This window comes from Leptodactylus fuscus, chromosome 5, assembly GCF_031893055.1.
Source record: "Leptodactylus fuscus isolate aLepFus1 chromosome 5, aLepFus1.hap2, whole genome shotgun sequence".
Classification (NCBI taxonomy): domain Eukaryota; kingdom Metazoa; phylum Chordata; class Amphibia; order Anura; family Leptodactylidae; genus Leptodactylus; species Leptodactylus fuscus.
The window spans coordinates 20,236,620-20,262,404 of NC_134269.1; the positions used below are offsets into that span (position 1 = coordinate 20,236,620).

A 25,785-nucleotide genomic window follows, 5' to 3' on the forward strand; every position below is an offset into this window, starting at 1 on the left:
CCAGGGGGCTCCACCGTTCCTGAGCTCACAAGCAATTCATTACCTACACACCACTACTATAGTAATTCCAGCCCCCATAGCACCAGTTAGATTGAGGGTGGAGGGGGCAGAGAGTGCTGCTTCCCATTACATGGGCCCTGGGTCCTTCATCAGGACAATACATCAATTACAACTCCCCAGACAACCCCTTTAAGGATTACAATGTCTTATGGTACCAGTTGAATACAGTGCTAGCAAACCCTTTAACAGGCTGTAAAGCACAACACAACCACTAGGTGGCGACACAAACACCTGACTGACTCCATTCTAGTCATTGGGGTCCCTTGGCTTGTGTCCATCATACCCTGTGCTGCCCCTACTGGCCTTATTATTTGGTAGGGGGGGTAGTATTCATACACCAGGACTAGAAGGCGATAGTCTGCCGACTCCCCTTGCCAAAGTCACGTGAATGCGCCCAGAATGAAGACAGACGGCTCCACGGCTCCTCCATTTTTGAAGACGTCATCATTTTTATTTAAATTTTGTCCCACGACATTAAAATAATAAAAACGGAAATGTATACAGAAAGATACAAGTAAACTGGGCGAGGTATTTCATCTGGTTTTAATTTAGAACTGCTTGAAATCCAGTGACACCGACACACATACATACAGCTACCACTGCCGGGCCCCTCCCTGTGCAGTGCGAGAAGGGGGAGGGGGGACACGTGGCGTTTATTTTGACCTGTTTTTTTTTTGTTGTAAAATACAGTACTAATGAGTGGATTGCTACCTGCATGCATCCACGGCTGACACTACAGTGATCCCCCATACTGTAACTCAAACAGTACTGCCATAATAAAAAAAAAATAGATTTATATATAGTCAAAAGTCATATTCCTCTTCCCCTATCCTGAGAGGCCTAGTGGTGCGGCCAGATAGTTAATGCTACAGGCGGTACGTCCCTACAACTCCTCAGTTATATAAATATGGAAGAATTTTATTTTATTTTTGTACAGTTCACTACATTTCAGGCTACCCGTTAGCGTCCTACGGAAAGAGAAGAGGGGGAGGTGGCGAGATAGGCGTTCTGGTGGCACGCAGTGGAATGGAGACATGGTGCGAGAAGTCGGAATGTTCTGCAAGTGTCAGTCTTCTTCGGTGCCGCTTCCGGAGCGGTCCTGCAAGGAGAGAAAGAGTTAATCGTATTCAGCAAATTTACCTTTTTATTATATGTCCTGCAGGGGGCGACACATTTGCTTGTTGTGTTGACCATCTTATGATGCACAAGTTACATTTTTTTTTACCACTGGGGGCACTAGGTCATAGAATGCCCCAATATGCCACCTAGAGGTGACTGCAGGAAGACACTTTAAAGGCCCAGTTCACATGGGGAGTGGAAGGGCGGATTCTGGCACCGAGAGTGACGCGGTGAGCCATGTCACTCTCGGGCCAAAATCCGCCAGCCACGACTGTCGCGGCTTTTAACAGTCCCTCCGGAGTAGGCTCAAACGAATGGGCTGACTCTGGAGGGTACTGCCGCGAGACGGACGCCGCGGCTCAACAAGCCGCAGAATCCGCCTGAAGAAAGGGCAGCTCGAAAGGCATGTTGCCGCTAGCGGGAAAAAGATCGCAAACAGTCTCCATAGACCACCATTGTGAGGGCGCGGATTATGACGTGGATTACGTGCCATAATCCACCCCCCTCTGTGCCTGTGTGAACGGGCTCTAAAGGTTTTTCCAGATCACAATACCCAGGACCCCTACAGATCAGCTATTTGAAGAGACCACAGCGTTCCAAGGAGCACCACAGCCTCTTCACTGGCTACAACGCCATACATTGTATGGTGGCAGTGTTTGGGATTACAGTTCAGCCCCTTTCACTTGAATGGGACTGAGCTATAAACAGGCCATGTGACATCACTGGCCTGTGAAGCTGCATTCACTTGAGCGCCAAGATAGATTTGAGGGTCTCCAATGTTGGACCCACCACTGATCAGATACTGAGGAACTATCCTGGGGTGCACATGGACAGTGGATTTCTTGCCTTTACATCGCCGGATTTTTAAATGAAAATCTGCCATATCTTAACTTGTACTTCAGAGCTGTATTCATAACTCAACAAGTCACTATTGCAAACCTCCCGCAAGTGTGTTAAGAGAAAGCCCCCTAAAGGCTGTGGGAGTTGTAGGGGGGTTTATAGTCTGTTATTTAGGGCTTGATAGGGATTACCAATCCTCAGGATGAGTTATCAGATCAGTGGGAGTCCAATCTCCAGAACCCGTACTGATCAGCTATTTCAGGCAGCCTCCGAGTCCCGGGACTATAAAGTGTACAGAACTGGAAGTAAACGGATCCATACACTGCATGGTGGCCATGTCGCAGTAGTGCAGCTCTGCTCCCATTGTAGAGGGCAGGTTACCTGCATCAAGCCTATCACCCCACAGGACCAGACGCCCCTTTAGGTCCAGGGGACACACAGCGAGTCTACAGTAGATCTATAATGTCAGGATCCATACAATAGTGTACTCACCTCTTCTTGGTCCTCATCACTATCGTCATCGCTGACTACAGGCTTGGCCCTGCAACCTCGGCTGGTGCGCCTGCGCCCCTTCATACGCTCCTGCATCTTCTCCTTACGTCCTAGTTTAATTTTCACCTTGACGGAGCGAGCTGTGACACAGGAGAGAGAAGTTACTGCAGGAAAACACACAGGACTGAAAGATTGTAGATTGTCCAGGCTTCATGACAAACTGCAGAATCATTATGTGACGCTGCCGTGATAAGTGCTTAATTCAGGCAACATCACCACTAGAGGGCAGCACTCTTACTACTCTCATAGTCACTTTCAGTAGCCCGGTGTCCTCGCCCAGTAGTGCTTGGAGTCTGGTCTCAGCAGATGTCCTTGCCACACGTGACCGATCAAAAAAAAGGACCAAGGACATCACCAGTGACGTCCCGGGTCCATTCCTATGACTGCTGATGGCCTATGAGGTCAATGTGGCAAGGACAAGGCCCTGGACACCACTGAACCAGACAGCGGCAGGAGAAACAAGAGACCTGAGGACAGGTAAGACCGGTTTCACCTTCCCCAGAAGTGTCATTCCTGGACCTCCCCTTTAAGTCACTTACACTCAGATTCGGAGCCTTCCTCCTCGCCATCCTCGTCCTCTTCACTCTCCTCTCCCTCACTTTCCTCCTCTTTCTCAATCTTCTGCCTAACACTGGTGAAGACGGACTGCAGCACGATGGAGTCTTCATAGATCTGTAAGGACAGACAGGATGAATATCAGACCTTAGGACACCTGAAGTCACATTAAAGGGGGGATCTGGCATTAGATGTTTGATAGCAATGGGGCAGAAATTTAACGCCGACTCACTAATCCCTTTTGCCACAAAATATTATCCTGCCATATAACCCCTTTTTGACATGCAACATAAGAAGGGCCCGTGCACACATTACACTGCGTTGGTTCGGGGACCCATAGGCAGCAATCACCTTTACAGTATGACTGAACGTGCAAATAAGAAGCAGAGTAGCGCCACCTGCTGGTAGAGAGCCTATAGAGTCCAATGGATCAGGCAGTTATAGGGGTTCCCAATAAAGAGAACATTTTCACTAGGGGTTACTTAGAAGCAAAAAGGTTGCCATAGATGATATAGGGAAACATTATCACGCCTTGTACACACGGGCCGAGGGTCAGACGGACTCACCAGAGACCCCTCCAGGTTGAAGGTCTGTGCGTTCTGACACAGCAGCATCACATCCTTCTCCAGGTCGTTCAGACTGCGGTACTTGTGATTTCTGATCCGTTCCTGAAATAATAAACCACAATAAGATGAATTCAATCTGCAGAGGAAAAAAAACCCCAGTGTCTGCGTTTGGTTTGTTCCTCTGCCAACCTTGATCTTTCTGAAGTCCACCGGCTTCCGGATCAGCTCATAATACTCGGGGAGTTCCTTGCGGGACGGGAGCTGGATGAAGACCTCGCTCAGCTGCCGTCCAGAGCCACTAAGACATGGGAAGATTGGTCAGTCTTGTATTTCTGAGGCCTCGTGCACATGGCCGTGACCTATGTGTTTCTATGGCCCCATGCAGTTTTTATAGTCGTGTGTCCGGGCCGTAGAGAAGGATCACAAATTATGAAGCGTGTCCTATCCTTGTTCAGTGTACAAGTTCTGGGATTGTTGATACATGTGACATGGTCAGGCCTTAGACTTAAGTTCTCACCTGTCCTTATACTTTATGACGGCGTCTACAATCTTCTTCATCTTCTTGGTCAGATTGGGGGGGTTGGGGGACAGTTTCTCCGCCGGAGGTCGCCCTCTCTTTTTCTTTCTGCCGTCATCCTCCTTCTCCCGATGCCGCGTGCTGGTCGTCGGGGTCCCGGGGTCCACATCTCGCTTCCTCTTACGTGTGGTCTTCTTCTGACGAACCTCTTCCTCAATCTCCTCTAACGTACCTTCTTCAATGGCCTGCAGACAAGAACGTACAGAGGTGTAGACAAAGCAGGCTGCAAGTCCTAAGCCCGGCCATTACCTATACAAGGTTATTAGGTAAGTGGGAGCTGGCGGTGAGCCCTGTGCGACACTCAACATCATCGACTGCTGTGCACTGGCTAAGGGGGTTACTAAGACAAAAAACAGATGAGCTAACCGTGGGATGGGGCATCAATATCAATCCTCCATAGACCCATGAACAGATGTTTGAAGAGAACACAACTCCCCAAACACAGCCTTGAGTACACTGTATAGTGCTTGTGGCTGAATTGAAGCTCAGTCCCATTCACTTGAATGGGGCTGAGCTGCATACAGATCACTTAAATGAATGAATGTTGTCGGTCTGTGAAGTGAAAAGGCGCTCAATGGTGTGGTGAGCGTCCAGTCTGTACTCTTCACTAGAATAGGAGAAGGATTGCTTTGGCTGTATACTTAGTATATAACTATGGGCGATTGGTTAGGGGTTCTGGGGTCAGACTGATGGATCTGATGTCCTACCCTGCGTATAGGTCATCCGTATCAAAAATCTTCAGATCCTGGACAACTCCCTTCCCCACAAACAGTACTTCAGTATAGTCTGACTGCTTAGACCCCACACCAATCTTCCATCCCCCATGCAATAAGCAGACACATCCGCTATATGAAGGGTCACCTTTGGCACTGCAGCAGTTATGAAACTACAATTCCCAGCATGCACCCTTCACTTCTAGAAGTTTTGAGAACAATCTGTGCACGTCAGCATGCTGGGATTTGTAGTGCTGAAAGTTGCCAACCACCATCCTATACCAGGGATTCCCACCATGCATTTTTTATTAATGTAGATTGTGAGCCCCATATAGAGATCACAATGTACTTTTTTTTCTTTTTTTCCTATCAGTATGTTTTTGTAGAATGAGAAGAAATCCACACAAACATGGGGAGAACATACAAACTCCTTGCAGATGTTGTTCCTGGCGGGATTCGAATCCAGGACTCCAGCGCTGTAAGGCTACAGTACTAACCCCTGAGTCACCGTGTTGCCCCTTCCCACCATGCATTTATCAGGAAGACATCCAGCCAGACACAAACCTTCAGCCATTGCTTTTCGGTCAGGGAATCGCTGTAATCCACTTCCTTCCGGTTACGGGATCCGCGTCCAAACATCTTCTCCTCTTCCTCTTCACATGTCAGACGCTCAACCTCAGCGTCGTCCTTGATGATCCAGGATGGGAGCTCGTCCTCCTCCATTAGTCGGGGTTTGCGCTTGGGATTGCGTGCTTCTTCTCGCCGCCTGTCTAGATCCATTCTCTACAAAGGGGAAAGAGAAGAAAAACTGAGATGTTGAGGTGATCGCTGCAGCCTCTTCACACAAAACCAAGCCTGTACTTTTGTATAGTGGCTGTGCTTGGTATTGCAACTCAGCCACATTCACTTGAATGGGACTGAGCTGCAAGCAGACCAGACCAAGTGACTGATGAACATGATGTCACATGGCCTGTGAAGCAGACCACACAGCTACTACTTCAAGTAGTTAATCAGCAGGGGTCCCTGATGTCAGACCCCACAGATCTTCAACTGATGACCTATCCTGAGGATACGGATAAAGCCCAGAAACCCCTTTAAGAAAATCTGATCAACTTTAAAGGAAATGCGTCCGCATCCGAAGGCTCCAGAGATCGGAAATAATTTCATATAAGGGTATATACTGCTAGAATACGACATGACTATTGGTAAGTGTTCTGGGACCACCACCACCGATTCTAAGAATAGAGGGACCACAGCACTAATTCAGCCCTGTCCCCTGTATACGGTATAAACCTTAAAGGCATCATGTGACTTACCATGAACAAATCAAACTCTTCCTCATGTCTTGCAATCATCTGATTAACCGTTTCATCGTCTGGTACCTCATCTTCCTCCTACGGGCAGATATTCCATAGTTAGTATGGCTGAACAGAATATTGGAGGGAGACCTAGCTATAGCCCCCGCCTCTGTAGCGCAGATCAGACGCCATATACTGGCACAGACGTCTCGCCTCTCACCTCATCCTGCTCCTCGTGCTCCAGGATGGCCTGCAGGAAGGCTTTTCTCTCGTGGCTGGAGGATTTCTGATCGAACATGCCGGCCTGGATGACTTTCTGATCCACGTTCAGCTTGTATTTAGCAGCCGCCAGGATTTTCTCCTCCACGCTGTTCACCGTGCACAGACGTAGCACACGCACCTCGTTCTGCTGTCCGATACGATGAGCGCGATCCTGGGCCTGCAAGTCCTGCAAGAGGGTGGAAAGAGATTAAAGGGCTTTTCTGGCCTCATCACTGCCGGTCCTTAGGATGGAAGATAATTGGAGGTCCGACACTTGTAGCAGTCATGTGCTGTATACTGTATACAGTGGCTGTGCTAGGTATTGTATTTGAATTGAATGAATCACATGACCAATGAAGTTACAGGCCTGTGAAGAGGAAGTGGCGCAAACAGCTGACCCCGGGTGTCGGGGGATCTTTAATGGAGGACATATCCTAAGGGTAGTTCATAAATGGATAAAACCCCAAGACCCCTTTAATAATCTATAGTGCTAGCCATGGCATCTATTACAGCCTGAGCCGACATTAAAGGGGTTATCCAGAGAGTTTAACTTGATTTACCTGATCTGGTGGAGGATGGTGATGGACCTAGAAATACTAGAGTCATAAAAACCACCCAAGTCACATGATCGCAAGCAGCGCTCTGCACCCTCCTTCCCCAGTTGCACAGGTAATTTGTTACCTGTGCAATGGAGGCTGACTATTATATAGCTGGGGGGTTTGGCGGCTCAGAATACAGCTGCAATTCTCCAGACTCCAGTCCAATCACTATCCATGGATCAGGTAAGTCAATTTAAACTTCCTGGACAACCCCTTTAAGGAGCTATGTCGCTAACAACTAGATAATATCCTTCTCTACCAGCACCACACCATTCATGTTACAGGGGCTTAGAGTGTCACACACAAGCGTATAGGAGTTTGTAACAACCTTAGATATGGCCGCCTACCTGATGTGGATTCCAGTCGCTATCAAATATGATAACCGTGTCGGCAGACTGCAGATTCAGCCCCAGGCCGCCGGCACGAGTACTGAGCAGGAAGATGAAGTATTCGGACCCTGGCTCATTGAACGTCTTCAGTAACATACCACGGTCTTCTGCTTTTGTGGTTCCTGTCGGGGAAATAAAGAAAAACCCATTAAACCGCAGTTAGAGAAGTCCATAGGAGAAAAACCACTGAAGAGGAATATGGCGGCAGCGGCTTTCTCCCGTCACCCTGTTCAGCTCACATTTATGGCTTGTCTGAATAAAGTGTGTGCCTGTGTGTGGTGATGTCACAGTCTATGGCGTATGGGCTGCTTAAAGGGGTATGCCAGGACCCCAGCTGATCAGCTCCAGCTCACAGAAAATCTACCAGAGGATGTGCTCAGTATTACAGCTCAGCCCCATTCACTCGAGCTATGAATAGGCTATGTTACGATGAAAGGGATATCACATGGTCTGTGAAGCAGAACTGCTCCAAACAGCTGATCTGCAGGGATCTCAGACAACCCCTTTAATACTAGTCAGGACTATGCAGAGGTCATTATTGCCTCACTATGATACAAGTCAGTCTTCCAGCGATAACGTCTGGGGTTCACGCACCATCTAATCTGAGGTATTTAAAGCCACGATAAGCAAAGTAGTCCTCCATGATTGTCATGAGTGTAGTCATCTGACAGAAGAGCAGGACTTTGTGGTTGGTGGCCCGGAGCTTGGGAAGGATGCGGTCAAGTAGCTCAAACTTTCCAGAGGCCCGGTAGAGGTCCTGCCTGTAAGGAGGGAAGAGTGAAAAGTGTAACCGCCATTTATAGAGCAGCCGTATAACGCTACACAACTGTGCTGTAGATATCACTCACCCCTGCACGATGCCTCCTGTGAATCCTAAGTGTTCAGAAAAGGACTCCTGCAAAAGGATAAGGAAAATGAGCGCCCCCTGCTGACCCCAGGAGCTGACTATTCCCTCGTGAAAGACACCTCAGAGCTGTCGTGACCCTCTCACTACTCACCTCTATGTGCTGGAACATGTATGGGTGGTTGCAGATCTTCCTAAGCTGCATGATAGTGTTCATGAGGGTCTTGGTGCCACCTTTACCCTGTGAGAAGACGATTCACACATCACATAAGGACTACGGGCTATACCGCCACGTATAGGTGAAGGTGGCGAGGATGGACTGTTACCTTCTTATCCTTCTCCGATCCGTCTGTCAGGAGAACGCCCTTGGCCTGCATGTGTCTGTACAAGACTCTTTGTAACGCGGACATGTCACATTTAATCACATATTCCACCTGAAGAGAGAAGGCAGAAGTCATCCACATAGAAATAACACTACACTGGCAGATTAGACCGCACTGGACGCACAGGATTGGGATTAGCCAATGCACCAGGGGGGCTGCCCAGTGTGCAAATCCTTTTAGGTATAAGAATCCCAGGACCAGACTGCTTTATCCTCACTGACATACGGCAGTATAATGGAGCCGACCATTACCTAGTGAGACTGTGCTGCAGAAAACATAAGGCCTAGCTATAGGGGGCGCAGTTGCACTTGTGGTAAAAGGGCCCTTGAGTATTATAGTGACGCTACATGACACAGTGAGTAGAGGCCAGTTACAGATTATTGGATTGGGTCCTAAAGGCTTTAAAAGAGGGATCTCCAGAATGACCACAGTGATGACCTATACTTAGGATAAGTCAACAGCATCAAATCAATGGGGGCAGATAGCCGGGACCCCCACCAATGAGCAGAAGAGACCACAGCAATCGGATACACACTGCAGTCACTTCACTGAACACAAAGCACAGTCATATATATTGTGTAGTGGTTCAGCTTGATATTGCAGCTCATTCACTTGAATGGGACTGAACCGCAAACCAGGAACTCGATGAATAGACGTCACGGCACTGGCCTGGGAAGCGAAAAGGGCAGATCTGAGCACCACTTCCACTTCAAGCAGCTGATCTGTGCAGGTCTCGTATAAGACCCCCACAAATCAGATATTAACGACATATTCATCAATACTACTTCATGGCAAACCCCCTTACTTACCTTCTCTGGCAGCTGAGCCTCCACTTCCTTCTTAAGTCTCCGCAGTAAGAAGGGACGCAAGACTTTGTGAAGACGGCGAATGATCAGGATGGTTTCTTCTTCATTCAAGTCCACCTGGAAATCAAGAGTGGTGGGGGTCAGCCATATCTACCATCATGTACCTTGTGGACTGGATCCAAACAACACCTTATGCTGTCCCTAGGGTGCAATATTCGTTTCCCTTTATACGAGTCCCCTGCCCTCCAATATTTATTTTGGAAGGGGTACTGCAGATATTAGCACAGCTATCTTTAGGAGCTCTTGGCTAACCTGCATTTAGTCTGCACCAAGTCAGGGTTGATGGAGGAAGGGGCTAGTCATGGCGGGTCTAGTAACCGATCCAGGTCTGAACAAATCTTGGATGACACCCAGGTCCCATCTGAATGAGGGCTTACTACAACACCTGCCAGTGTCAGATGCTGCAGCCGTGTCCTCAGCGGCCAAGACCAGCTGTGACATCTGTAGTCAGCACCAAGATGACCGGAGTCAGATCTGCTTCCCAGGAACTGAAGTCTACAGGGTTTACACCATGACTGAGAAGAACAGGGGCCGATCAGAGAGCTCAGTGTCACTCCGCCACCCTCACCCCTCGCAGGGAGGACGCGGCACGTAAGACTGTCACGTCCTCTGGAAACCAGACTATAGATTGAGAAAAGTCCTACAACTTTCTAACAAAGTGTCCCTTTATTATAGGGCATCTGAAGAGGGAGCCGAGCTGATCAGCTGTCACAAGAAGAACACAGCACTGCAGGGAGACTGTTGACCCCAATGGACATTAGTATTCATAGCAGCAACTAGCTTTTGTGATACTACAACTCCCAGCATTCCCCATTTACATCTATGGATAGATTCAAGAACAGTAGAGCAAGTAGGCATGCTGCGGTCTGTAGTTCTACAACAGCTGGTGTGCCAAAGGTTGCCTTCCGATGATCTTGGCCATGTCCTACAACTGGGAACCCCTCTGTATTTGCTAACGGTGCAGTACATGACCCAATAGGGTGTACTAGACACTCCCTCACTGCAAACAGTGGGTAGCTGAATGGTGCCAGACACATACCGCTCCCTGAAATGGAAGGGGGCACTAGCGTCCCTCCCCCAGCCTCATACCTTCTCTCCAGTCATTGCAAAGGGCGCGTTGAACCACTGCTCGAAGGTACTGCAGCTTTTGAAGATGGTTGGCAAGAGGAAGTTAAGAAGAGCCCACAACTCGGGCAGCTTGTTCTGCAGCGGGGTCCCGGTGAGCAGCAAGCGACGTGGGGCGACATAATGGGTGTTGAGGACCTGCGTCAGCTTACAGTGATGGTTCTTCATGCGGTGACCTTCATCCACAATCATGTACTTCCAGCGGATCTATACACCAGGTATAAAGGTTAGGCTCCGAGCCATGAGGCAACGCAGGGGCAATGCTCTTACTACGGGAGGTAGCGCTCACCTTGGCCAGGATGTGCTTGTCCTTTATAATGTATTCATATGTAGTGAGGAGAACGTTAAACTTTCCGCTACGGAGAGTAGGAACAAAAGCGCGACGAGCAGCTGGGGACCCCTAGAGGCGGAAACAGGGGTTACACACAACACATGGACGAGCGGTGGATGCCAAACAAAATGGAATAAATGAATCTCCGTTACCTTGTAGGACACCTTCACCACAGACGGCCCCCACTTGTCAAACTCATAAACCCAGTTAGACAGTGTCCTTAAAGGGAAGAGAGAATAGTGATCATTACCTTCTGTATTTGCTTAAAGGGGTCATCCAGTTTGTACTATTAACATGCTTAGGATAGGCCATCAGTGTTGGAGGTGTGGGGCCTGACAGACTAGATCACCACAGATCAGCGCGGCTCCCGGTACGGTTTATCCACGCTTCTCACTTGCTGTATGGCAGGGGTATATAGTGCAGCGTGGACCCACAGACAAGCACGCCATGCACGTGCGCCCACCTCGCCATTCAGTGACCAACTGCATCCATGTGTTGCGGCGTTACATCATCACTGCAGACAGATCGGCTTAAGAGGAGGGGGAGCGCAAGAAGAGTACCGAGTCGTATTTTACCCACCAGCTGCCCTCCTGGAAAACCTGTGTAAGGAGAAGTAAAGGAGGTACTCACGACAGTGGCACTATAATGAGGAAGGGTCCATTAATGCGCTTGTGTTCCATGAGGTATGTAATCAGAGCAATGGTCTGAATAGTCTTCCCCAGACCCATCTCATCAGCAAGGATCCCATTCAGGTTATTGTTATACAGAGACACGAGCCATTCCAGACCCTTAATCTGAGGAAGGATAAGATAGGGGGTGAGACCAGGCGCGATACAAGTCGGGTGTCAGTGAAAGGCGTCCTTTCCAGCCATTGCTTACCTGGTACTGCTTGAGGATGCCGTTCACCAGAAGACTGGATTGCTTCTCCACCTTCTCATTCACAGCGTGCGCTACAGCGTAGTAAGACTGCAGGCCGGCCTCAGCAGCCTGGGATATACTGTACTCATCATCCACGTCCTGCCGGGCACACCTGGGTACAGGGGAAAGAAGACCCCCGATCAGTACACAGACTAGACCCCTGATAAATCATGCTGAATGTATTCTGCCTGGAGAGAACTGCCGCTCTTCAGAACGTGAACCGGGCAATAGGAGGCGTTAGAGATGCAGAAAAGGACCAGTATCCTGCTCATGTGAACATGGACTCACTAACCAGATCAGCTGGCCGGATTTATGTGGCCTCAGACAGACCAATACACCAAGCGCCACATAGAAATATTAGAGATTCTCCAATTCATAGGACTAGACCAGGGCTTGGAACTTGTGGCCCTGCAAGTGCATTACACAGGTTTTTTTGAGAGGTAAATACAGTTGACCTCTCCTCAAAAAACATCAATATTCAACTGTCCGGGACCCCACAGATCAGCTCCTGTAGAGCGGGGCTTAGGCTGGTCTTACACGACCGTATTGAACGTATGGTCTGCAAGTTGCTGATCAGCAACACTAGTGGCTGATCGGCAACACAGGCTCCGCAGATGTCCTGCCTCACTCGCCCATAGAGTTCTATAGGAGAGTCCGTGCAGTGCTGCAATTCACGGCCATTACGGACATGTTCTATAAATTGCGGACCACGGTTGCAGCCCAGCCACACCACGGATAAAATATCCGGTGGTGTACGAGGCCACATTGAATAGAATGTGTCCGCAATTGAAAACCCTCAATTGCGGACTTACATTACGGTTGTGTAAGACCAGCCTTACTCAAGGTCAGTGATGTCACATTTACTCATCTCATGGCCCGCTTGTAGTTCAGTCCCATTCAAGTAAATGAGGTATTGCAATACCAAGCACAGCAACTATTCACTGTGCTTTGTATTCCATGAAGAGGCGGAAGTGCATTAACCAGCTGATCTGCGGGGGCCCTGGGTGTCGGACCTCTACTGATCAAGCTCTGATGACCTATCAAACGGATAAGTCTTCCATATTTAACTCTTAGAAAACCTTTTTAATACCCATTATATTTTAAAGACCACATCAGTTTGGCCAGCAGGTGGCAGTCCAGGAGGCAAGTACTCTGTGACTATGGTGTTAAAGGGAAACCAAAGCCACAAATACCCACAACATGTTGTAAACTTGTGTGCAGCGGTTTTTTATGTATATTATATAGCATAATACATCAGGGTCACGTGATAAGCAGCCACAGCCACCGGACTGGGGGACAGAGTAACACCCCATGATCGATACCTACAACCCGTATGTTCCCCTACCCAAAGCAACACTCACTCTATAATCTCTCTGGCATAAATCTCTGACACTTCATCACTATCGGGGTCGGGAATCTTCTTCTCATCCACTGCAGGTAAAGTGGTGACAGGGGGCGCCGTCTGCTCCTGCTCCTCTTCCTGGAAGTAATATTATTATTGAATATTAAAGTACAGGACACAACATCTAAGACTGAAATGAAGAGACAGATCTGTGCATGTATACAATATATCTCACCTCTTCCTCCTCCTCTGATCCGCTCTCCTCGCTATCTGATCTTGGCGCAACTTCATATCTATGAAGAAAAGGAATAAGACAACGTGACGCCACAGACTATTACAATACATATAGACCCAAGGCTACATTCACACACAACCACATAGTCGCACTATGTAGGACCTGAAGACTGTGTGTGGAGACAAAATGACCGGATCCCAGGGATCAATTCCAAAATGGAGTGGTTAAAATAGAGAATGGCATCCAGTAGGTGGCGCAGTCTCAACTCCGGGAGTGTCAGCTGTGCCTTGTGGCCCGTTACAACTAACACGCCCTCCCCACATGGCATTTTGGGGCGTACCGTGGGCCAAGTAGGCCTCACCTAAATGCAACCTTAAGCCACCCGGTTTGAGGTGTACACAATGGCTGGTGCCTCATACACGGGGCGAAGCGCCACCTACTGAATCCACAGCAAACCAGGCTGCTGATGTAACCCACTCCATGCTATCTTCTACCATTTGCATATAGAATCGGTGGTGCACCCAACATCAGGGTACCACCATGGTAATTACCTGCAGCCACCAATAGGGGGAGCTCAGTGCCTACAAGTCAGTGCAGGACGTGCACAACTACAGATAAGGCATCACCTCCATACATACCCAGGATTCATCTCCAGCCATGTTTCCAGCTGCCCAGCCTTCGGGGCATCTGTACCAGTCAGGATCTTTCCGCTCTCCACATGGATAACTTTGACAGGAAGGTCGCTCATCTGACTAGTCTCGTCCAAAGGCTGCAGAGGAAAAGTAACAGTCATCTCCTGAATCCCCCGCACTCACATTCACTACAACCCGTCTCGTGTAGACGTCTCCTGTCCTCACCTCTCCATCTGGCCCCAGTGCCGGCTGTTGTCCTTCTGCGTTCTCCTGTGTCTGGAACATACAAGACATAGTATGACAGGTGTCTTAGGACCCGTCTGCAGCCCTCTCTCCCCACACACGAGTACGAGGGTCTCACCTTTTTCTTTTTCCTCCTTTTCTTCTCCTTCAGTACCTGGGCGGCCTTGTGCTGTCTCACCAGCTCCGTCAGGTTGGCCACATACTCGTCCGTCTGCTGCAGGAGGTAGGCCAGGCGCTTGTCCTTCTTCTGGTCGATCAGCTTCCTGTAGCCCTCCTCATCTTCTGCCTGGAAGGAACACAACACATCCAGGTCTGAATTATCCATGTGCGGCCGTCAGTCTATAGGCCCGGCAGCCCTTAGGGATTTAGTACTAAATGACGTGTGGTTATGCACAAGTTTTGTGGCCCCACATGATGGGGATAAGTGACTGGTTGTGTGGGTCCAACCACAGATCATGAACGGGTGTCCAGATTCACCATGTTTAAGGAAGGGTGGTCACGCATGCACATTGCTGCTCCACTCATCTCTATGGGACAGCTGAAGAGAAGCAAAATACAGGGCTCCGCCATCTTTAGCAAGGCCATAGAGGTGAATAATGTGGCAGCGAATGAGCAGGACCACCACTCCATTAGCACAGGGGGAACCTGGGACGCCCATTCAAAAAACAAAATATGTGGTTTGTCTTCCCCTGGGCCTTCCTAGGCTGGTGACTGCCGCAGCCATTTGCGAAGAGGTCACCACTGAGGCTTGCAATTGGCTGCTGTAGTCACCTAGCACAAACAGGTGGTCACTGGGATCTGTCCAAATGGGGTGTCACAACCTACCATGAGACGACGCATTCTCTCCTTCTCAATCCTCTCATTCTCCTTCTTCTGTTCCCGCTCCGTATTGGCGTGATACGTGGCCACGGCCTTGGTCAGCTTCTGAATCTTGCCTGTGACAGAGCGATGGAACTCCTTGAAGTCCTTGGCATGCTGGAGGATGCTATTCAGATATTCCTGAAGAAACAACGAACCATCATAAGCCTGGTGTAGTCACGTCCTTAGACGTCTTACATATGTAACAGCCAGTTACCCCTCCTCACCTGGTGCTTCTGCCGTCTCTTGCGTTCCTGCTCAATCTTCTGCTGTTTCTCCAGTTTCTCGGTGATCCTGGCCTCACGTAGAGATTGCCGCTTACTGCGCTTGTAAGCCTTGGCATTCAGAGCCGTTTCCAGGGCAGTGTCTCGCCTCATACACACCACAACCTCTTGTCGGAGCTGGAAAGAACAGCAAATCATGAATATATATATATATACGCCCAGTCTACTTACTCTAGGTGTCCGCTCAAGCACCTACCTGTCTCTGGAAGTTTAGGAGCCTCAGAGCTTTTAGCTCTATAGTAGCTTTGGTCCTAAGGTCACCAGCTAAAGACCCGGGGAGACTCTCCAGTTCCTGGATCCTGTGTGCAATCCGGGCCTGAAGTCTACAAAAACAAATACATCTACCCATCAGGATCTGACTACACGGGGTTCGTTTGCTGTCCGTTACCATGTAGGCACGTCTGCATGATTAGATATCAGATGGTCACACGGTGAAGGATCCATCAGACGGAAGTGACATACCGATATTCACGTTCTTGTAGAACTTCTACTGGATCTAAGCCTCTGGGCTTTTGGATAGGAGTGATACGGTTGGCCTTAGAATGGAACTGAACCATAGGTGGGGGTTGGGCTGGCTGACCCGGTGACTGTGTCTGGGGTGGCATGACGGGAGAGGCCGCAGGAGGCACTGCAGGGGGTGCAGGTGAAGGGCGACCGGTTGGCTGTGGAGGAATTAACTTCTGAGGTGCGGTGGCCGGAGCTGCAGCGTTGGCCATGGGACCTGGAAGAATACACGTGTGGTTATTTCCATTGACTAGGGTAATAAAACCAACCATCTAGACTGTGCTCCCCCCCCACTACGAACCCCAAATATCCCTCAGTTACAACACCTGTGGACAGGTGCGATGTTGCGTCTGGAAGAAGCCAAACGATAGACAACCCCTTTAGACTGACAAGTTTCACTGTAACCTTACCTTCAGGCCACGGTTTAGGGGGTGCACCGGGAGGATGTCCCGGCATTACAGGAGGAGCACCTGAAGGTCCTGGAGGTGGCATGGCTGGTCCAGCCATTCCTACAATAGGAAAGAAACATCAGCCATGTAATATAGAGTGAACCTATTCTCTTCACACGGGGCACTGGATGGTTTTCCGAGTCAAGTAGATGGATTAAGCAAGGACATATGGAATACTAATGGCAAGGCTTGGGATTAAGTTTTGGTTTTTCCTCACCATGAGGTCTGTTGTAGCTGGGTGGTGCTGGGCCCGCGGCGGGCACAGGTCCAGTCCCGGAAGCTGCAGGTGGAGGTAGTGTTTGCATCTGTGGCTGCATGCCTGGCATAGGCCTCTTGCCCTGTACAGCCATCTGTAGTTGATCGGGTATTGGCTGCCCTCTGGCCAGCATCTTATATGCCATTATCTGTGCCCGTAACTGATGCAGTTGATTCTGATTAAATGGCGTCGGGCTGCGGCTCGTCTGTTGTGGCTGTGGTTGTGGCTGCTGCGGCTGTGGTTGCTGCTGCTGCTGCTGAGGGTCCACGTTTTCCATGTTCACCCCTCCTGAAGCAGCAGGCATTGGAGGTCCAGAGGGTGGGCCATTAGAGGGCACTGGGCTCGGGACATGTTCAGAGCTGCCCAGGGGTGAAGGGTAACCTGTGGGGAAGAGGCAAACAGTTCATATTCGTATCATTCCTATAAGAGATGTAGTGTATTATGTAATACACATGGTGAGAGAATGAGGTCATGCAAGATGGGTGGGATTATTTGGGTATATAGAGCCTACTCAAATCAATACAATACATGACACCTTGTGAGTGCTGGTCCATTGGACTTGGTGGTGGACCCATCCCAGCATGGCCCCCAGGCCGCATAGCCATGTTCTTCATCTGGTTATAACGGGGGTCCTCCGGCATTGGCTTCTCATGCATGGACTCCATGGGCTGCAAAATGGAAAACCAAGATAGACTTGTAAACCACATGCCTTACCTATGACTGCAGACCTGTGCGCCTCCAAACCCTGTGTAGTCTGATCCTGCAATCTAAAGGCTACTACTGACCTTATGCATCTGGTGCATGTTTTCAGGAGGATATCCACTGGGTCCTTGAGGGGGAATGGGTGGCCCAGGGCTCGGTCCCATCATGCTGTGTGCTGATCCAGGAGATGGCCCAGGGCTTGGACCCAACATAGCACCAGGAGAAGGGCCGGGCCCAGGGGACTGGACAGGCCTCGGGGTGCCGCCCATGGGCGGATCTGGGGTGGACATTGTTTTGGTGAAGAGGTTCACTCAAGGTTTATCTGTGAGAGAGAAGGAGCAGCCATGAGGACTAAGCTGGGAATATACGTACACAGATATGACACATCTAGGTAGTAACCGGTCTGCATCCGTATAAATATTCTCGCCTATTCCTAAATGACCCGGCTCCGACACGTATACAGACAAGAGATACCAGGATACGGGGCAGCCCGCACAGTACCAACAGTTTAGTATGAAAGACAAGGTCTTGGCAGTCAGGGTGCCCTTAAAATCTGCACAGTAAGTATTCCTAGAGGAGCAGACAAGGTATAATTCAGATATAATTGACCTTATTCCAAGGTACATAGACTGCAGCTTCACACCGAGCATATAAATCAAGGAAAGAAAACAGAAGGGCAAGAGCGACATCCGCCGGCGTCTGATCTCTAGTCGTGGGAGCTAAGCACACATCAGGCGGACTAGTCATCACAGTCTGGCGTCTATAGCAAATCTGACACGGACTGAGCCAGAGGATGTGCAAGACGAGGAAGAGTGCAAGCGTCCGGAACTAAACCGGTAAAAGAAGGTCTATAGTGTGTGACCTATAGAGGGCGCTACAAACAACATCACACCACTGTGGTCTATGGCAGTAGCTGATCTGTCTCGCCCAGGAGAAATAAGCATGGGGGTTTCCTTTGTAGTCTGATCCTGTACCCCAAAATCCGTTTCATGGGTGGGTTCACACCTGCACCCGGGTCTCCACTTTCAGTTTCCTTCTTCTGCCCAAGAAACTGGACAGGAGACGGAAACCCGGCAGTCACTTTTCAAACGCCCGTGAGCGTTTTATGGTGTCTGCGGCGAAACCGGGTTTTTTTTTTTTTAACCGGACACAAAGTCAGACATGCGCTCACAGGCGCACACGGTCTGCAGGGTTTCTGTCTCCTGTCGGCAGAAGACGGAAACTGAAAGCGGAGACCAGGGCGTGCACACACATGTATTTTTGTACTCCGTTCCAGCAGGATGTAATCCGCCGCCACCAAAGGATTGGGCATGTTGATGTCCAACACGCCCCACCCTTTGTTCCCCCGTCACTAGTGACCCCCATGCATGACTGGCCATAGCTCTACATTACCGCCATTTAGAGACGCCATAGACTCATTGCTCTTTGTATCCGCAACCATAATGCGGAGGTGACAAATTAATCGCGAGCAAAAAAAAAAAAAGAGGAAAATGATCAAGCAGCTCTCGGCTGGGGGCATAAAATGAAAATCCCATATAAATGGAGCTGTCAGGTTACATGCAGACGCCCACGCCATAGACCGTCATTGACTAAACACAGAAGAACATTTCATAGGTGCTCGCTGTTCTCCGTCCTCCGACAGTAATGCTAGAATTTATGGCACGGAGCGGGCGGGCGGATTGGGGAGGGGGGGGGGGGGGGGTTGTCGCTTCCTGGCAGCTCGTTTTAAATGGCACTGAGAGATTTAATTAAGGCAAAGAATCTGATTAACGCCTCGCTACGGTTGTAGCGGGAAATGACTTGCACTTTGATGTCTTGCTCGTGTTAATTACAAGGCCGGGGCCGCCTCCGTCCAGGTACGGCACAAAATAAATTAAATTAGGATGGAGGAGAGAGATAAAACGCAATCTGTTCTTCTCAAGGAGAGAGCACGAGGCGTTTCTAGAACAAGACGCTTGTTTCCCAGATGCCAGATGAAGAAGGAAAAAAAAAAAGCACAAGGGAGAGAAGAAAAAAAAAATAGCATAAAAGAGGCTTCAAAAGCAAAAGGCATTAATTATTGAAGGTTTTTTATCTGTGCCCTGGCAGAGACACAGCGGAGAGCGCTCGCACGGAAAACAACCGAGAGCTGAGATGTTTAACATCCCCATCAGTTAGTGATACCCACCCAGACCTCTGCCGACATGGCCAACGCCTCCAGCCACCATCCTACCCGCATCCCCATCCGTCAGTGACACCCCTGACCAGACGTAGACCCACACCGCCATCCCAATACCATAACTATGAGTGAGCGACACCCCCCCACCTTTCCCCATCACACCAAGACCTTTGCTGGTATGACCAAGACCTCCAGCCACCACCCCACTGGCATCCCCATTGGTTAGTAACACCCCCCACCCCCGACCAGACCTAGACCAATGCCTCAAGCCTCCAGCCACCACCCCACTACCATACCCATCAGTGAGAGACACCCCCAACCAGACCTAAACCTCTGACGGTATGACCAATACCTCCAGCCACCACCCCACTGGTATCTCCATCAGTCAATGACACCCCCTGACCAGACCTAGACCTCCACTTCAACCACCAGCCCACTAACATCCCCATCAGTGAGCAACACCTCTCCCAGCCCTAAACCTTTGCCAGCATCACCAACTCCCCCAGCCACCACCATACCCATCATTCGACACACCCCATCAGACCTTGACCTCTGCCAGTATGACCAATGTCTCCAACCAGCACCCCACTATCATACCCATCAGTCAACTCCCCTCCCAGCAGACCTAAATCTCTGCCAGTATGACCAATACCTCCAGTCACCATCCCACTGACATCCCCATCAGTGATTGACACCCCCGACCAGACCTAGACCAACGCCCGCAGCCTCCACACCACTACCATACCCATCAGTCAACTTCCCCCACAAGACCTAGGCCTCTGCCAGTATGATCAACACCTCCAGCCACCACCCCACTACCATGGTATTATTACAGAGATCCTAAAATGGGCTACATTCACAGTATCCATTTTCTGGAAAGGTCTCAGGACAAAGGTAATCCTTATAAACCACAGACCCCCATTCATCCGATCAAGACCCCTACCTGTCTATGGCTGCCTATCCACAGAGGAGCTGAATTCGATTGTGAAGGGGGAGGGGGATTCATCTAGACTGGTGTACTATACAAATTTACAATAAGGCTGCTCCTCATGAAGAATTAGGCACATCCATCCTGCACCCTTGTGCCTAGGGAGACCCATGGCAGCCATAGATTCTGCGGTCATTTCCACCACAAAAGTGGCGTAATGATAAGTATTATTCGGTCCGTGACCACTGCCACTTACAGAAAAGACTGCCATAGAAATCCCACTAGTAATCGGAGATCATAAGAACCCCTGCCCCATAATAAATACCCGTTTCAGGCTGAAATCACAGTTTTTGCATGTATACTCCTCTTAAAGGTTAGAAGTTGCAATACATTGAATGGGACCATATCTGAGGGCAGACCTACCATATATGTGCAACTGCAAACCCCAAGGATCACCCTCCGATTTTGGGAAATAGACACCAGATTTTATCGTTGCATATTACTGCCATATTAATATAGGCTTGGGCTGAAATTACACTTGCCATATTTGTACAGATTTTCCCTCAGGACTAGAATAAATTCCACTCTTTCCGTTATACTTTTACTGGACACAATTCTTGTTCCAGCTCCACATTATTCCACCCTACAATGTCCAGGACAACCCCAAACTGAGGAATAAGACAACCCTGGCACAGCAGGGTGGCTCAGTGGTTAGCATTGTAGCCTTACAGCGCTGGAGTCCTGGGTTCAAATCCTGCCAAGGACAACGTCTGCAAGGAGTTTGTATGTTCTCCCCGGGTTTGCATGGCTTTCCTCCCACACTCCAAGACCACCACCAAGATGGCGGCCATAAGCACCATACAGGTCATACCTACAGCCTGACCAGGCCGATCTCAGGTGGTGTCGAGAGTATATCTAGTCTAGTATAGTATATATGTCTAGTTTGTCTAGTGTCACCTTAGGCACCACAGTCCTGAAAAACAGGCACAGACAACAGGAAGAAGGCGGCAGGAGGAAAGCAGAAAGGGTTCTCCCCTCATGCCTACTACAGAACAATGGGGTTATTGTCCCAAAACCGCCCTGTCACCTCCATTATTCACCCTTTTCTCGCTGATGCCATCTGTGCCCGTTTTCAATCAATATCAGGAGAAGGCAAGGACCTACCGTGTTGGCAAGCACAGGCCATACCACTGACCCAGAGAATAAAGGGGCCGCACATGTAAGGTGACCCTGCCAACCATTCACGTGGATGAGGCTTCACTAGGTGGTCAGGAGCGCTGCTGTGGAGGCAAAACTTAGGCCAAGAATTAAAGTCGAGCCCCCACTAATGGTAAAGTGATGGCGTGTGCTAGGAATAGGGATAGCCCTTTAAGTTCGGTACCGTCATGGCCAAGAAGGGAACATTTTCCATGAGGACATCCAAGTCGGGCGACCTATATTGGTCGCTCACTGATTTTAGCAAAAAATAAAAATCGGCCATTATTGTATGGGGCCCTCCTGACTTCCCTCGATGGCAGTTGTCAGGGGACAGAAGGATCGGGCTGTTGAATAGCGACATGTCCAATCCTCTTAATCACAGCCCGATCACTACAGATGGGACGTTCTGCCAGGTAAGGACGGGATTGTGTGAAAATCTCCATAACTGGGTCATTCATTCCCAATCAGGGCTGGGATCTAATAGAAACACGTCAGGTAATTACCCAGCTCGCTAGAACTAGGACAGCGCAGCGATAGGAAACAGACCGAGGTTTGCCTTTATCAGGGCGGCATTAATGAGTTTGCTAAATATGGTATCTTTGTCCAAAACAGTGCCACACCTAGTCACAGGCTGTGTGCGGTATTGCTAGCCTATGTAGTAGGCGCTATGGGTATATAGGCAGTGGGGTCACCACCCTTCTATAATAATGGCGGAGGAGGTCAGGTGACCCCTTACAGTCAATCATAGAGCGCATTCCCTCTTTCAGCCTCTGGGGGTATGCACTATCCAGGTTAGTGTCATTCCTTAAAGGGGTATTCCGACCCCTGGTTATGAGTCACCCGCTAGTTTGGGGGTGGTCTGACTGGGTCCCCTACCAATTATAGGAATGAGGGGTGCACAGTCCCCATTGGAATGGCTTGTTGGTTGCACCATACATCAATATGGGACTGCCAATGTAGGGCAACAGCAGCAACCGCTCCTCTAGTCAAAGGGGGGGGGGGGGTGGGCTGGGAAGCCACTGTCTCATGGTCAGATGGGGGTCCCAACCGTCAGACCCTCACTGATCTAGCAGCTCACTGGCTTTTATCAGAATACCCCATTTAATATTGCCATAATATAATGGAGCCCACAGGATCAGCCAATAACCGAACATGTATTGGGCTTCCTGACTGTCTCCCATGGCAGGGGAGAGGAGGATCCACCATGTTTGTTCTGCGCTGTCCTCTTACCATATACAGGGACACTGCGGGACAGGTCCATCTAATGTGCATGGACTCCTATACAAAGCACATCGCCCAAACCTGCCAGAGAGACCCCTCAGTGATTTAGTGTGTATGGGGTGTCCCAGTGACCTCGTACTGTATGTGTAGGAGGTTAATGGGATATAGGGGAGCGTATAACCCAGGACACCCAATAGAACGGGCCACATTTACTGCATAATCCATGGGCCCATACATAGAACCCCTCCAAGGGCTAGCCCAAAATCAGCTGTACGGGTACTCAAGGGCCAAACATGCATGTTCTGCATATACAGAAGCACGGCTGGACACGGCACATACAGTCATGGACATCCTACACAGGATCGCCAATACAGATGTGGCGCACAAGCCATCATGGCCAGACATACGGCGTTGCCCCTCTCGCCAGTCCGACCCAGGTAGAAGTCACAGAATCTGCCATTGTACCCAGCACGGACCTGCCCTGACACTACCCAGTTACAATACAGGGGTCAGCGAGATTCGCCAATGACTAACCCAAAGTATACCACCGACACAGGGAAGGAGTGCAGACCAGGGGGCGGGCAGGCTGCAGCTGTTAGAAGACTACAACTCCCAGCATGCAGACTTGCTCTGCTGTTCTTGGAACTCCCATAGGAATGAATGGAGCATGCTGGGAGTTGTAGTTTCACAGCAGCTGGAGCGTCAGAGGTTGCTGACCTCTTATGTAGTGGTATCAAGTTCCAATCACTAAACCCTCATATGACGGACACCATCAGCATCCAACGGCTCCCTCCGATTTATAAAGGGGGTCAGTCGGGGTCTTATTTGGAAAAACCAGCAACGTTTCTTGCCAGCAGATATGATGCAGATGTAAACAGTGCCCTATTTCAGCCGGTAAAACTACAACTCCCAGCATGCCCTGACCATCACAGGCTGCAGACCCCTTACCCCTGATGCCAGGTCATCACCCGAGCTGCCCCCTCTCACCAATCTGTGCCCAGGCCAGCCACAAGATACAGAATCAGCCATTGTGCCCAGGCAGCACACAGCCCTCATTCATAGCATGCCATCCAGTACACAGACAATACCACTCTGTGCCCAGACACTAACCCCAAACTCCCCAAGACGGACTTATCGTGCCCATCGCCGTGCCCTCAGCCATACCCATGAGCACGGATGGGATCAGCTATGGCAGGTATCACCGTACTCAATCTGACCGTGGCGAGAAAAGTTTCGGTGACCACCATGATGCCAAAACACAAAAAACAAACAAACCCCAATGCCAACTTTTATAAGAGGAGCCCTGCCCCCACTGACTGGTATGGGAGGGCAGAGGATGCTGCAGGGACTAGTAGCCCCACAGTTACCCCACAACCACCTGCCCCTACCCCAGCCCCCCAGTACCTGGAGCTCCTCGCTGCTATCAGGCCCCTTTGTCCCTGCTGCGCCTCCCACTACCCGCCCACTTCATTCAATGACTGCCCAGTGCGCCCCCTCCTCCTCCTCTATGCCCGGGCTCCCCCTGGCGGCAGAGCTGTCCCCGCCACCGGCCGCTCCTCACCTCTCCACACCACCGGCAGTCACCGGTCTCCGGGACTCAGCCAACCACAGCCCCTTTCCCGCCGCCAACACTGCTCAACTAAGCCGTTCTCCCCTCCCCCTCTGCTTTATATACTCCGAAAGGCAGCATGGACGTCGTGACGTCACGGCGTCGCTCCTTCTTTGTCCTATAGAAAAAGAATGGGCTTCGGGTTTCCATTGATTGCCATGGAGACGGTGGCGGGGGGGGGGGGGGGGGTGGAGCCGCCATCTTTGAAGAGGGCAGATGCCACTTTCTACATGCTGGCTCTCACTTAGGCTTGGGATTGCAGATCTGTGTGGAGAATTGTGTGTGGTTGTTGGTCACTGAACACCAAGCTTGGTTTACCTGACATTTCTGAAATGTGACGCTATTTGTTTACCTGAGTCCCATGCAGGGATGTGGCGAGAGGGCTTTATACTATGTATAGGGGGCCAGTAACAAGGACTTTATATTATACGGATTTATACCTGTGCTGGGACATGTCCTCAGTTTATCATTGATAGGGACCCTCACAATCCTGTTATGGGGCCATGGTGATTATTCAGTTCTGCAACCCCTGCAGGATTTGAACCCAGGACCCCAGTGCTGCAATGCTAACCACTGAGCCACCGGGCCACCGTAGAGGACCTGCTTGTGGTTGTGTAGAGGACCTGCTTGTGGTTGTGTAGAGGACCTGCTTGCGTAGAGGACCTGCTTGTGGTTGTGTAGAGGACCTGCTTGTGGTTGTGTAGAGGACCTGCTTGTGGTTGTGTAGAGGATCTGCTTGTGCTTATGTAGAGGACCTGCTTGTGGTTGTGTAGAGGACCTGCTTGTGGTTGCGTAGAGGACCTGCTTGTGGTTGCGTAGAGGACCTGCTTGTGGTTGTGTAGAGGACCTGCTTGTGGTTGCGTAGAGGACCTGCTTGTGGTTGCGTAGAGGACCTGCTTGTGGTTGTGTAGAGGACCTGCTTGTGGTTGCGTAGAGGACCTGCTTGTGGTTGCGTAGAGGACCTGCTTGTGGTTGTGTAGAGGACCTGCTTGTGGTTGCGTAGAGGACCTGCTTGTGGTTGTGTAGAGGACCTGCTTGTGGTTGCGTAGAGGACCTGCTTGTGGTTGTGTAGAGGATCTGCTTGTGCTTATGTAGAGGACCTGCTTGTGGTTGCGTAGAGGACCTGCTTGTGGTTGCGTAGAGGACCTGCTTGTGGTTGTGTAGAGGACCT

General features: G+C 50.0%; 1 protein-coding gene across 2 annotated transcripts; it reads right to left on the minus strand.

Annotated features, from left to right (window-relative positions):
• Window positions 1–542: 542 nt before the first annotated feature.
• Window positions 543–24,642, minus strand: SMARCA4 (SWI/SNF related BAF chromatin remodeling complex subunit ATPase 4). 2 transcript variants are annotated; one of them, XM_075272585.1, is made up of 34 exons: window positions 24,567–24,642; window positions 17,585–17,823; window positions 17,335–17,467; window positions 16,761–17,180; window positions 16,505–16,603; window positions 16,053–16,311; window positions 15,787–15,913; window positions 15,534–15,707; window positions 15,274–15,447; window positions 14,567–14,734; window positions 14,431–14,481; window positions 14,212–14,342; window positions 13,574–13,631; window positions 13,358–13,476; window positions 11,958–12,108; window positions 11,709–11,872; window positions 11,231–11,297; window positions 11,037–11,147; window positions 10,712–10,954; window positions 9,566–9,679; window positions 8,700–8,807; window positions 8,528–8,614; window positions 8,378–8,424; window positions 8,124–8,290; window positions 7,488–7,651; window positions 6,501–6,728; window positions 6,299–6,376; window positions 5,547–5,765; window positions 4,210–4,454; window positions 3,882–3,990; window positions 3,693–3,794; window positions 3,111–3,243; window positions 2,512–2,651; window positions 543–1,159 (listed from the first exon to the last, which is right to left on the minus strand). In XM_075272585.1, the coding sequence occupies exons 2-34, from the start codon at window positions 17,789–17,791 to the stop codon at window positions 1,127–1,129; spliced, it is 4,830 nt and encodes a 1,609-aa protein (XP_075128686.1). In that variant the 5' UTR covers window positions 17,792–17,823; window positions 24,567–24,642; the 3' UTR covers window positions 543–1,126. The 2 variants fall into 2 exon arrangements, with proteins under 2 accessions (XP_075128686.1, XP_075128687.1); XM_075272586.1 differs by lacking the exon at window positions 24,567–24,642 and adding an exon at window positions 24,410–24,464.
• Between the last annotated feature and the right edge of the window lie 1,143 nt (window positions 24,643–25,785).

What these genes read in the sequence shown, in the direction of transcription:
- SMARCA4 (XM_075272585.1), bottom strand. Translation starts at nt 17,791, where the DNA reads ATGTCCACCCCAGATCCGCCCATGGGCGGCACCCCGAGGCCTGTCCAG. An exon ending in GCATCCTCAAGCAGTACCAG is followed by an intron (nt 11,873 to 11,957) that starts GTAAGCAATGGC and finishes ATCCTTCCTCAG; the next exon opens with ATTAAGGGTCTGGAATGGCT. An exon ending in ACAGGAGGCATCGTGCAGGG is followed by an intron (nt 8,291 to 8,377) that starts GTGAGTGATATC and finishes CCCTCCTTACAG; the next exon opens with GCAGGACCTCTACCGGGCCT.